General features: G+C 36.1%; 2 protein-coding genes across 7 annotated transcripts in view; one reads left to right on the forward strand and one right to left on the reverse strand.

Annotated features, from left to right (window-relative positions):
• Positions 1-11995, forward strand: part of LOC127423803 (dynamin-1-like) — a 111528-nt gene extending 99533 nt beyond the window's left edge. The window contains exons 23-24 of the mRNA XM_051668423.1: positions 1479-1527; positions 4713-11995. The gene's annotated coding sequence lies outside the window, so the exon portion shown is untranslated. The remainder of the gene's footprint in view (positions 1-1478; positions 1528-4712) is intronic.
• The window catches only part of golga2 (golgin A2), a 48284-nt gene continuing 43931 nt past the window's right edge, over positions 9294-13646 (reverse strand). For all 6 annotated transcript variants that reach the window (XM_051667360.1, XM_051667397.1, XM_051667387.1 and 3 more), the window contains one exon: positions 9294-13189. In XM_051667360.1, coding sequence (XP_051523320.1) covers positions 12900-13189 — 290 coding nt within the window. In that variant the 3' untranslated portion in view covers positions 9294-12899. The remainder of the gene's footprint in view (positions 13190-13646) is intronic.

Raw genomic sequence — 13646 nt, forward strand, 5'->3', positions numbered from 1 at the left:
TCTGTGCCTTGCAAAATACTAAGTGTATTTTAGATTTTATTTACCAGGTTTATTTTGCAGCCCTTGCACGGTTCACTTTATGTCAACTTTTCCATTATCATTTATTATTCCTTCTTACTGAAAAATACACTATAAACATCCACTCAAACACTACATGCACACAATCCATCTACGAGCTTTAGGGTGAAATCTTACAGTGGGGTCAAGTGTGACGTGTTGTTTGTGTGTTCATGGCATCTCATTGTTTCATTACATGATTGTAAACGTCCTTTAAGCTCTTTCAAGTTTACACTCTGCCTTTTAGAATGAAGTAAAAAAAAAAATGGTGCACAAAACAAGTATGCAACAGTTACTTTCAGATTTGCCAGATTTAGCCACTGAATTACTCCGCCCCCCTCCCTTAAACCACACCCATTTTAAAAACTACACCCCCAAGACATGTCAGCCAACCAAAATGACAATGCAAAATGACTCACAGGCAGAGAGATTGCTGATTGGCTTGTTGTCTGTTTACAGCACTTTCAATCAAATTATTTTTGAAAATGTCAAGCGTTTTAAAGCAATTATTCCAAATTATTAGCCAATCGTGAGATCGTGAGAAATGACGTTTTCGGTCCTTTATTGCATTTTTATATTGAACGCTAATAATCTAAAAAGTAATTAATCTCTGTGCAAAATGTTTATTTTATTTTGTAAATGAAATGCTTTCACATGCACATTTTCACAGAATTTTATAAACATAATTCAGAAGCACATTAGTGTATGTATTGTGTGTGTGTTTCACTCTCATCGTCTCTGTCTTGTGTGTTTCCATGGCAGCCGACGACACCCAGCATCACCTAGTCGACCCAACAGACCCACAGACCCCTCCCTCTTTGACTATTAGCTCCTCCCACACCTGTGACAGACAGCGATGGCAGATACGTCCACCCATCCAGACCTCATTCCCTTTCCTGTTCCTCATCTTACATGCATTCAAACACTTTACCTGGACAAAACTCTGTTACAGATTAATAAGAGATTTCTTTTGGGTATTCATCGTAACACACAGCCTTCAGTTTCCTAATATGGTCCTTCTCATGCAACACCTACAAGCAAACATGCCGACTTCATAAGCTGCTGTTTGATCATTAACATTATCTAAAACACATGCCATGCATAAGGAATGCTGAACACAAACCATAAACTGACTTCTGCTTGCAAGAAAAAGTTAGTCAACAGACCAGAGGGTGAGAAAGAGGGTTTGATAAATGCTTTTCTTTTTGTTATCTGTTGCTTTATTTTCTGTCATCTTTTGCTTCATTTCTTTCAGTGTGAGGTGCATAACAGATGCACAATCTCTCAATCAGATGCATTATCTCTCCTGAGTCTGCGCTGGAGTTCTCATGATAACTGCATCTCTGAAATGTGCTTATTTATTTGCACTTCTGTACATTATTTTTGGCTCTTTTTGTTTTTGTGTTGTGTTTCGGCTGCAGCGCTCCCTGAACTCACTGGCCAGAAGACGACACCAAACGCCCATGAAGGGTAATTCAACTTTACCACAGAGTCTTTTCCTCTCTGTTAGAAGCTTTTAAACTTCCTGTTTGTCATGTAGAAAACTGATGACAGTAAAGTTGCACACTTCAGGAAAAAAATTATATTTACATCAAATCTTTAAACATTTTCATAACACTATAATATATGCATTATTAGGGAATAATGAAACATTAAATGATCAGATCATTCATGTACATTCAAATATATAAATATACAGAGGCCCAAAACGTATATGGACACTTAAATCCTACTTAGAATATCAACAAAATATCAAAGCAAGTGTCAAGAAAGATAGCACTTCTACATTTTTCAAGCAAACAAGAAAATGTTTTTGGAATCAACTCTGGTTTTGGAATTCATTACAAAAACCAGAGAACACAAAACTTATTGTGAGGGAACGCAAACTAGTTTTCGTTTTCCTGTATTATTACTATGGTTTAACCATGAATATCAAGGTTAAAATATGGTAACTGTAGTAAAACCATGGTAAATGTATTGCTAGGGATCACAAACTATTGCAAGGACAGGCAAAACATTGCGAGGGAACACAAAACTTATTGCGAAGCAATGCAAACTATTGCAAGGGAACACAAAACGTACTGCAAGGGAACACAAAACTTATTGCGAGGCAATGCAAACTATTGCGAGGGAACACAAAACTTATTGCGAGGGAATGCAAACTATTGCAAGGGAACACAAAACGTATTGCGAGGGAACACAAAACTTATTGCGAGGCAATGCAATCTATTGCGAGGGAACACAAAACGTATTGCGAGGGAACACAAAACGTATTGCGAGGGAACACAAAACTTAGTATTGCGAGGGAATGCAAACTTATTGTGATGGCACGCAAACTATTGCGAGGGAATGACAGCTATTGCAAAGGCTAGCAAAACATATTGCGAGGGAACGCAAAACTTATTGCGAGGGAATGCAAACTATTGCGAGGGAACACAAAACTTAGTATTGCGAGGGAATGCAAACTTATTGTGATGGCACGCAAACTATTGCAAGGGAATGACAGCTATTGCAAAGGCTAGCAAAACATATTGCGAGGGAACGCAAAACTTATTGCGAGGGCATGCAAAACATTGTGAGGGAACGCAAAACTTAGTATTGCGAGGGAATGCAAACAATTGCGAGGAAACGCTAAATTTATTGTGAGTGCACGCAAACTATTGTGAGGGAACGACAACTATTGCAAAGGCAAGCAAAACATTGTGAGGGAAAGGCAACTATTGTGAGGGAACGCAAACTTTTATGAGGGAACGCAGACAATTGCGAGGGAAAGGCAACTACTGCGATGGGAATGGAAAACTTATTGTGATGGCACGCAACCTGTTGCAAGGGAACGACAACTATTGCAAAGGCAAGCAAAACATTTAGAGAAAGGCAACTATTGCAAGGGAACAAAACGTATTGTGAGGGAACAAAACTTATTGCGAGGGAATGCAAACTTATTGTGATGGCACGCAAACTATTGCGAGGGAATGACAGCTATTGCAAAGGCTAGCAAAACATATCGCGAGGGAACGCAAAACTTATTGCGAGGGCACGCAAAACATTGTGAGGGAATGCAGAACTTAGTATTGCGAGGGAATGCAAACACTTGCGAGGAAACGCAAAATTTATTGTGAGTGCACGCAAACTATTGTGAGGGAACGACAACTATTGCAAAGGCAAGCAAAACATTTAGAGAGAAAGGCAACTATTTGCAAGGGAACAAAACTTATGGCGAGGGAACACAAAACGTATTGCGAGGGAACACAAAACTTAGTATTGCGAGGGAATGCAAACTTATTGTGATGGCACGCAAACTATTGCGAGGGAATGACAGCTATTGCAAAGGCTAGCAAAACATATTGCGAGGGAACGCAAAACTTATTGTGAGGGCACGCAAAACATAGTATTGCGAGGGCACGCAAAACATTGTGAGGGAACGCAAAACTTATTGCGAGGGCACGCAAAACATTGTGAGGGAACGCAAAACGTAGTATTACGAGGGAATGCAAACTTTTGCGAGGAAACGCAAAATTTATTGCGAGGGAACGCAATCTTATTGTGAGTGCACGCAAACTATTGAGAGGGAACGACAACTATTGCAAAGGCAAGCAAAACATTGTGAGGGAAAGGCAACTATCGTGAGGGAACACAAACTTTTACGAGGGAACGCAGACAATTGCGAGGGAAAGGCAACTACTGCGATGGGAATGGAAAACGTATTGTGATGGCACGCAACCTATTGCAAGGGAACGACAACTATTGCAAAGGCAAGCAAAACATTTAGAGAGAAAGGCAACTATTGCAAGGGAACAAAACTTATTGCGAGGGAACAAAACTTATTGCGAGGGAACGCAATCTATTGTGAGGGCACACAAAACATTGTGAGGGAACGCCAACTTTTGCGACGAAAAGCAAAACATTGCGAGGGCATGCAAACTATTGTGAGGGAACGCAGACAATTGCGAGGGAAAGGCAACTACTGCGATGGGAATGGAATACTTATTGCGAGGGAAAGCAAACTATTTCAGAAAAAAATTCCCGCCCTGTCCTCTAAGGGGCTCCATATTAAAGAAGCGGGCTTGCTTGTGCGATTGCTTCATTCAGTTGAACAAACTAATCAGATTCACTGATGGCTGACAGACTATAAAAGAGTCGTCGATCAGTCGAGAAATGTAACCGTTTAGCGGCTGTCCTTATAAAACTGTATTTTGAATTAGTGTTGTTAAGGCTTCTGGAACGTGTAGTAGTTTAGTTAGAACAGTCTGAACAAGTCGATTCCAAGCTTTAGAGCGGACTCTTGATTACCAATGCCTAGGAATCGAAAAAAAATATTTTTGATTCTTTAATCATTTTAACTTAAGAAACGTATTTTTGTCCAGTGTTTTGCTTGAAAAGTGCACTTGTCCTACCTATATTTGTTAACTAATCACATTCAGACATTAAGTGTGACGCAAGTACTCTTTGGGGTCAACGACTGCATGACGTTTCATGACATTTCTAATGGAAGTATTTTTAATTGATATGGTAGATATGACAGACAAGAGGGAAAGTGTGGTTTGTCTTCTAGCCGTGTGGACTCCTGGGGCAGATTTCTAGCATTTATGTGCTTAAGTTTCATTTGTTTCAAAGCTTACACTATTCTCCTTTCCTTTTCTGATTTCATGGCTCAGCCGGCCAAACAAGGTCGACCTCTTTCACCCCAAGAGCCCCCTTCCTCCTCACGACCCTTAGCAGCTCCTCTTCACTTCTCCTCTACTTTCTGCTTCTCTGTTTTTCTCTCATCTCACTCTGAACTGAGACAAACAACCCAGAACCCACCAGCACAACAGAACCGCCATGAACACTGGACAACAACGAGAAAGAACATAAAGGAACCCGACAAGACATTTTTCATCACGTCTTCGATGGCAGGAGTGGAGAAATACTTTCTATCTGTTGCCTGGTCATCATGGTGTCTCTCCTTCGGTTAATGCTCCTCAACCTTCAAAGCTCATTGTGATAGTCCACAACCCTCAAAATGTTCTAGTATCTTCTCATGTTGCTGACCACATTAAAAAGAATGCCTTTTCTGACATGAATCATGTAATCCAGCGGTTTCCAAAAATGTTCACGAAGTCTCCTGACACACTCATTTTGGCTCCACTACACGAGCTGACGAGTTCATTCAGGTGTGCTTGAGGGAGACATCTGAAATGTGTAGCGACAAGTTTGGAAACCGCTTATTTGAACGATGTGTAAAGGTTTACCTGCTTAATTTCAACCTAAAACGAATGAATTCCATCTGTAGTGTTAAATAGGCATTTAGGCCTATTCTTGTTAGAGGTTATGATGATGTGATTAAAAGCGTTCAGGTATGAGGATGTGTTCACTCTATGGCAAGCCGAAATGACATTTAATCACGTGCAAGATCTGAATCATAGATATCAACAATTACATTTTCTCGATGGAATTACAAGTGAAAATGCTCATTTTTTATATCAGTAATTAGGTTTGCACTAGTAAAAATTTCAGTTTTTTAGAGTAATTAAATATATCTTAAAAGGCTTTCTTACTAGTTATAATCACATTGCATTAACGTTTTTACTAGTTGTAATTTAATTGTTGATATCAGGAATGGACAGTTGCACTAGTGACAAAGTAATTATTGAAGTCATTTTTACTAGTAAGAATTGCATTGCTAATCAATAAAATTTTAATTTCAACTAGTATGAAATTAATTATAGATTTCTTTAATTGTGTTTTGAACAGGAGTGAATGACAGATCATTATGAAATTCTACTTGTGAAAATGCAGTCACAAATAACAAGATTACAATTTTTTACTCATTCAAATTCCAATTTGATATCAAGAATTAACGTTTTTATACTCAGTGCATATGTAATTATGAAGAATAAGCATTTACACTATTGGAAATTGAATTGTGGATATCTGCACATGATGAAGTCAATTCGACTTGCCGAGTTCAGAAATAAATTATACATGTATATGTCATAAAAATCGGGCTGACGAGACAAAACTCTGGTAATGACGAGATTTGCGTCACGCTTCCTGTACGCGGACGCTCAACCGTCTGACTGAAGTATACTTTGGGCTTAACTTCCTGTGTGACTGGCAATTTAGGTCACATCCACACTAGTCCGTTTTCAGTTTCCTAACATCATCGTTTTCCAAAATATGCGGTGATGGACAGTATTTGTCTTTTAAATAGTCCACGCCCCCATCACTTCAGCCACACCCCTCTCCCAAAAACCCCACCCTCCAAAGACACATCAGCCAACCCAATATCAGCAAACCTGAATGCACAAAATGATTGACAGTTGGATTGTGTCTTCTGATATATGTGTAAATAATTGTAGCCACAGTTAAAATTAATTAAATGACATCTAATTTAATTAACGACATGATCTTAATCCAATTAATCACAATTAATTGCATACCAATATTTGCTGAGATAGACCCCCCAAAAAAGGTCATTTAGAACAATTAATTATAAATATTATATACAGACCTAATAAATATTATAATTAAGATAAATCAAATACATTTTGTATGTGCAGCTGGAGTTGCGCTGACTGCCCCCTATAGCATCAAGGTGCTACATCAAGCTTGAATTGCTCCGATAGTAGGAACGTTCCTTATTACGGAATTTACGTACATGTCGGGTGCAAGATTAATTGCATACATTTTTTTTAACGCATTTATTTTTCACACTAAATTAACACTTTAAATAAACAGCCCTAGTTAAAATACATTATAATCCTTGCCTGTTTGAAGTTTAAGGAGTGAAACTAAAAAAAATCACTTACAGCACCTTTAAACTCAACATTAATTGTCAACTTTATCCAGTACGAGCTGTGCATTGAAATTATGCAAAACAATTTAAAGTCTGATTTTACTTGTTTATTTGTAATTTAGGATTGAAAAATCAAGATTAAGCAAATAAAAAAATATCCCCTCTGGTTGATGCATAGAAATCCTTACAGTTTGAGATGTTTTTGTTTTGTCGATAATGAGAAAATATGGACGCAACCCTCCACCACAGTGAACTGTATTTCTGTCGTTTGTAGTACTAACTTTACTGATGATGATAATAATAATAATAAAGCCCCTGTTGGTAATAGTTCACGTTGTGGCATGACAAAACCCTTCAGCCGTTTCAACTGTGCCGTATCAATAGTATATTTCTGTATGTTTATCTTCACTTCAACTCGTGCAAAGTCTTTCCTAACTGCACTGAATTTGTCAATTTAAGTCTTAGTAAAAACCGATAATAAGAAAATAATTACCGTTATATATGAGTAAACCATTAATCATGAACATATCTTAAGTGTGTTGCGTCTTTGTGGTGCATTTATGCAAATTGTGCTTCCACTGTTTAGAAAATAGTGTAGTCCACATGTATGATTACTGAATATGAAATTATGATGTATAAGTAATTTATTTAAATTAAATGTATGATAATGTGCAAAAAAATAATGGTGTATAGAAGAGTAAACTGGGCCTCTTTCTGTGTTTGGACAGAAAGGTGTAATGATACGGAGTATGTAACGGGTGACAGAATGAGTGTGTGTATTAATGTGTCCTGCTGTGTATCTTCTGCTGTTGATTGGACGACTTTGGCGATCAATAAAGTTCAGTGTACCAAAATGTTGCTTTTGTATCATTTTTATGTCTTCGTCTTAGCACACTAAGCCAGATACAAATAATAAAAATAAAGAGGAATCATTTAAGCATATGGGTAGGTGACAAATATCAAACTATTAGTTGGTTAAGCTTAATCCTTCTACAGTATTCGGTCATTTTTGACCGAAATTTTTTTTCCTCATTAAATAAAAATGGTTTCCTTTATCTGAGCAGTAAAAGACATGGTGACTTTTCCTCCATTTGCCATCTGAACATACAACTGAATTGATTCGATAAGTCTAAGTGGTCGTTTAAAAAAAAAAAAAAAAAAAAAAAAAAAAAAAGTGACACCTTTGGTATTCACGGTCAAAATTGACCGAATATTGAAAATGAATGGGAAAGACCAAAAAACAGCATTTTTTTTCTCTGTCAAATACAATTAATAAATCAGTCACAATGCAGAAAAAACAGACAAAAATTACAGGGTGAGACTCTAAAACATCCTCAGTGCAAAACATCCACACCCACTCACACACAAACACTTAAAACTTACACACACAAACAAAAATGAACTGGTGAGACTATAACGCAGAGCTTTTTTACATTTGTCAAAAAAAAATTTAAAAAAATAAATCAGTGACAATGCTAAACATACACACTCAGAAATGAAGGGGTGAGACGATAACACACTCACACACACACAGAACCAGGGCATCAATAAGTGGAGCTCTACAACCATCTTTTGGTCATTGTTGGAATTACAAGTCATCTGTAGTTTTCTAGCTGATGACAGCAATCTGACACACTCACACATACACACACACATTTGTGAAATACATTTTTACTATAGAAAGTTTGAAATTGCAAAATGTTACTCTGATTCTTCTGTTTTGTACTCATTTTCATGACATTATTATGCATTTACTATTACCTTTAATAGTACTTTATGTTTGAAATTAATTATTGGTAGAAAAATGTTTATTCTGTGTTTTCTCTTTGTAACACCATGGTCAGGTTTGATTGTAAACATAATGACATTACCTGCAAAAACTGACAATTCAAATCAATTTAAAATGCTAAACTTTGACAAATAGTAGTTTGATAATGTCTAAATATATATCCAAATGCATATCTTGTGATAAAATATAAAATTAGGTTACAACAAGTCATCAGACTACACAGTATGTGTCTACAGTCATCTACTGGCTGTTACTGGCATGACATGGTGTTCAACTCATGTTATTTATATTTTGTTCACCAGATGGCAGCAATCTGCCTCCAATTTATGTCACATTCTCATATTTCCTTCATGTTTCAACTTATAGAAGTGTAGGTTCTGAATAGTAATTTTTTTAAATTTTAATGTATCATCATCATCATCAGCATCATAACAAAAGGGTTACTCATCTGACCCTTCCGGTCAAAAATGACCGCAAATAACAAATGGAGGTGCCCTTTTTCAATACCATAGGAGTTAATTCATTGGAATAAGTTGAAGTGTCTGAGCTTGACCAGAGAATATTAAAGACATTTTTATATATACTGTTCAACAAATACATTGTTGAACTTGAACATGAATTCATATTTACTTTCACATCATGAACTTAAGACATCGAATACACCAGGTGCCATTTTGCTCAATCAGGTTTATTAGGAGGAAAATCATTAATATCTGAAATATTTCCGCTGAAATTATTCCTTCATTGTGTTTCGACAGACTAAATTAAAAACAGATTAGTGTAGGTAATTATTCCAAATAAATAGAATTCTCCTTTAGTATGAAATCACAGACACAGATCTCTCTTCTCGCCACGAGCGTGTCTTTTCTCACCACTATATTCATCTGTTTATCTTCAGCAGGCAAAGGTAAGCATTACTTTCATCCTTCTCCCCACATGAATATACAGTATGATACACAGTTACACTATTTACACGGTTACATTAACAAGCAAATTTTTTCTCTAAAGTAGTTTGTTTCTTAAAATCAAAATAACTTGTGTTGTTGTTAAAGATTGATTAAAGCCCACCCCCAAATTAATAATAACTATAAAAGCTATTCAAAGAAAATGCAGAGATAAATGTTGCATAAGCTCCGAATAATAAAAGTGCTTTAGAGTTCACCTGATCCAGCTAGTGGGGTAAAATACAGTCTTAGTGAAGAACAAACAGTATTCAGATGTAAACTCATAATTATCCTCGTCCAAAACATGTTCCAGTTATATGATAATATGCTTTATTCACTTTTCTGAACTTCTGCAGGTGAAAATAAACAATAAATACATAACACAATGAAGCTTATAAATATAATGCATTATAAAGCTATTATTAATACATTACACATTACACTAACCTCAGTTATAATACATTATAACACTTATTTTTCAGTTTCATGTGTTACATAATGTGTTATCATCGGTTATATTGTATCATCCTCTTTACAGGTGTAACATGATAATACATTACATATAAACACATGATCATATATTTTAATGCATAACACTTTTTAAAAGCATAACTACACTGCGAAGAAAAGTATTTTTTGTCTTATTTTACAGTAAAATTATCACAAAAAGAAATCTTAAAACATGAAATAATTACTTGAGAAGCAGAATGACATTAAATCTTAAAACATTTGGCGAGGTTTATGCTTTAAACAAGAAAAAAATATTTGACAATGGGGTAAGACTTTTTATATATATATATATATATATATATTATATTTTTTTACCCCCATTCTTACCCCCAAATAGATGTTTCTTATTAAAGGGATAAACTTTACTAAAGTCCATTAGATGTCTCTGAAAATAAGACAAAATATGTCATTTTGCTTCTCGTGTAAATTGATCTTGTTTTAAGAATGTTTAAATATTTTTACTGGAAAATAAGACAAATGATTATTTGAAGTGTATATACCAGGAGGATACATGTATGATAACTGTGGTAATTATTTATGAAAACACACAACTGTTAAGGTATATAATACGCTTTATAATGCATTACATAAAGGCTTCGTAGACAATATTTCCGAATCCAGTTGATTCTAAACACCCATAATTCTCTTGAAAGTTTCTGAGGGCCAACTTGACTCTGATGAAAGATGTTTGGGGATTAAGTCACTCTTTAAGTCTTGCTCATGTGAAAGGAATCTTTACAAACTCTGATATCTGTAATATATGTACAACTCTCAAACTTGTGCACTCATTTAAACAGTCGATCACTCACTTAACATCAAAACCACACAAACTCTCAGCCGACACACAGCTAGCATCATAGAGTTAGCCACAAACAACCATCAAGTCTCTTTATAAATATCAATCAAATATCTTCAAGGTTTTGATTTGATGGGTCACACATTCTAGACTAACACAAGGTGCTTGTGTGTGTGTGTGTGTCTGTAGGGGAGAAATCATTAATTATATCTGTCAATCAATTCCTTCAGTATTAAACTAAATAATGCCCAGTGAAAATACAACTGAAAGCCATAAACAACCCTGACAATTAGTGGCATTACATGAAACATTGTGAACTTTAACTGGTGAGTTTTTTTCCCCCGTCGCAAACCCTCGGTTCATATTAGTTGAACAACAATGTAATTCTTAAACTGCATATTAAGATTATCACATTTCCTGTTCAAACAATTAATGAACTGAAAGTCTGCACAGCACAAACCAAACGATTTGTGAATCTGTAAAATTTCTAGTTCTGATTCAGTTCCAAGTTCTGATTCAGTTCCAAGTTTTGATTCAGTCCCTAGTTCTGATTCAGTTCCAAGTTCTGATTAATTCCCTAGTTCTGATTCAGTTCCAAGTTCTGATTCAGTTCCAAGTTTTGATTCATTCCCTAGTTCTGATTCAGTTCCAAGTTCTGATTCAGTTCCAAGTTCTGATTCATTCCCTAGTTCTGATTCATACCCTAGTTCTGATTCAGTTCCAAGTTCTGATTCAGTCCCTAGTTCTGATTCAGTTCCAAGTTTTGATTCATTCCCTAGTTCTGATTCAGTTCCTAGTTCTGATTCAGTTTCTATAGTTCTGATTCATTCCCTAGTTCTGATTCAGTTCCAAGTTCTGATTCATACCCTAGTTCTGATTCAGTTCCAAATTCTGATTCAGTTCTAAGTTTTGATTCAGTTCCAAGTTCTGATTCCATTTCTATTGTTCTGATTCATTCCCTAGTTCTAAATCAGTTTGTAGTTCTGATCCATTCCCTAGTTTTGATTCATTCCCTAGTTCTGATTCAGTTCGTAGTTCTGATTCAGTTTGTGGTACTGATTCATTCCATAGTTCTGATTCAGTTCCTAGTTCTGATTCCATTTCTATAGTTCTGATTCATTCCCTAGTTCTAAATCAGTTTGTAGTTCTGATCCATTCCCTAGTTTTGATTCATTCCCTAGTTCTGATTCAGTTTGTAGTTCTGATCCATTCCCTAGTTTTGATTCATTCCCTAGTTCTGATTCAGTTTGTAGTTCTGATCCATTCCCTAGTTTTGATTCATTCCCTAGTTCTGATTCAGTTTGTAGTTCTGATTCATTCCCTAGTTCTTATCCAGTTTTCTAGTTTTGATTCTCAAATTTCCTGTTCAAGCAATTCATGAACTGAAATTCTGCATAGCACAAACCAAACTATTTGTGAATGTCAAATTTTCTACTTCTGATTCAGTTCCAAGTTCTGATTCAGTTCCTAGTTCTGATTCTACATTCCATCACCTTTTCAATACTTTGCCCTACCTGCTTTGTGAGCAAACAAACGTTTCATTATTTGATTCTTTCAGAAATCACCATCCAAATCTGCTCTATCAAATCAATCATATTCCTTATCAAACCATATTTAGTGTGTATTTATCAGTCTTGTTTGCCTGTCCCAGAACCATTGCTGTTAACATTTAGGACCAAATCCAACTGACTGGACATAATATATATCTGAATCATTGAACCTTAATGATAAGGAAAAAAACAATCAGGCAAAGCATACAGGAGCAGCAAGAACCAATATTGTTTAAAGAACACCTAGTTTATACCTAGAACCAAATGTCAAAGGTCTTCAGAAGTCCAGATAGCATAACATTTATTTTGTTTACTCTAGAAACCAGAGAGACGAGGAGGAAAAACCCCAAACACCCTTAAAATCTGTGTCCATATCCCCCAAAAGATCCCAATCAGAAAAGATCAGGTCAATAGATTTCGATTCGTCTCGTGAGACTGACAGATAGAGATTCGAAACAGGAGAAACAGACGTTTATCAGACCACCAAGATCTTCACTTCATCATGTTCATCGGGCCGGTAGAAGAACGGGATGCAGGGGTTTTCACCCAGAAAGGGAGGGGTTCTGGCCTGAGGGTTCTGGATCTCCTGCAGAAGCTGCATGATCTGACGGGCAGTGCCGTCTTCTTTGGGTCTCAGAGACGGGCCGGCTGAGACATCTGGTCCAGATCCTGGTCTCTCAGAAATCTGGTACTGAATCTCAGGGTCTGTGCTGGACCGAGGTGCTGAAGACTGAAGATCAACAGCTGAGCTTATGTCCATAATCGCTGTACGGACGCAAAGAGAGAGAATATTTATAGGATATTGGTGAAGTATTACAACAAATCTGATTGTTCTTTTTAATGTCTTTATTAAACTGATTCACACTGATTCTAAACTGTCCAAATCATTCGAGTTTGTTTGGGAGTAAAACTGAAATTTGTAACATGCTGGGAACAAAAGCAACACAACATTTCATGCAATTTGTATAAGTGAAAAAGCCATTAACAGCACTATGAATTATTAATTTTGGCTCAAACATAATTTGTAAATCGCTGAATTGTAGGTGAGAGTATAGTTTGGGAGTAAAATTATAACTGTGTGAGACATTAGAATCATAATACACATTATTCAACAGATTATTTTCTTTGAACAGGTTGGTTGAAAGAATTTGAAACATTCCTGTATTTATAATCGTATTCATCACATAAACTGTATTTTATTAACTTGGTTAATAAATTGCTT

The sequence above is a fragment of the Myxocyprinus asiaticus genome, chromosome 3, assembly GCF_019703515.2.
Source record: "Myxocyprinus asiaticus isolate MX2 ecotype Aquarium Trade chromosome 3, UBuf_Myxa_2, whole genome shotgun sequence".
NCBI classification, from domain to species: Eukaryota; Metazoa; Chordata; class Actinopteri; order Cypriniformes; family Catostomidae; genus Myxocyprinus; species Myxocyprinus asiaticus.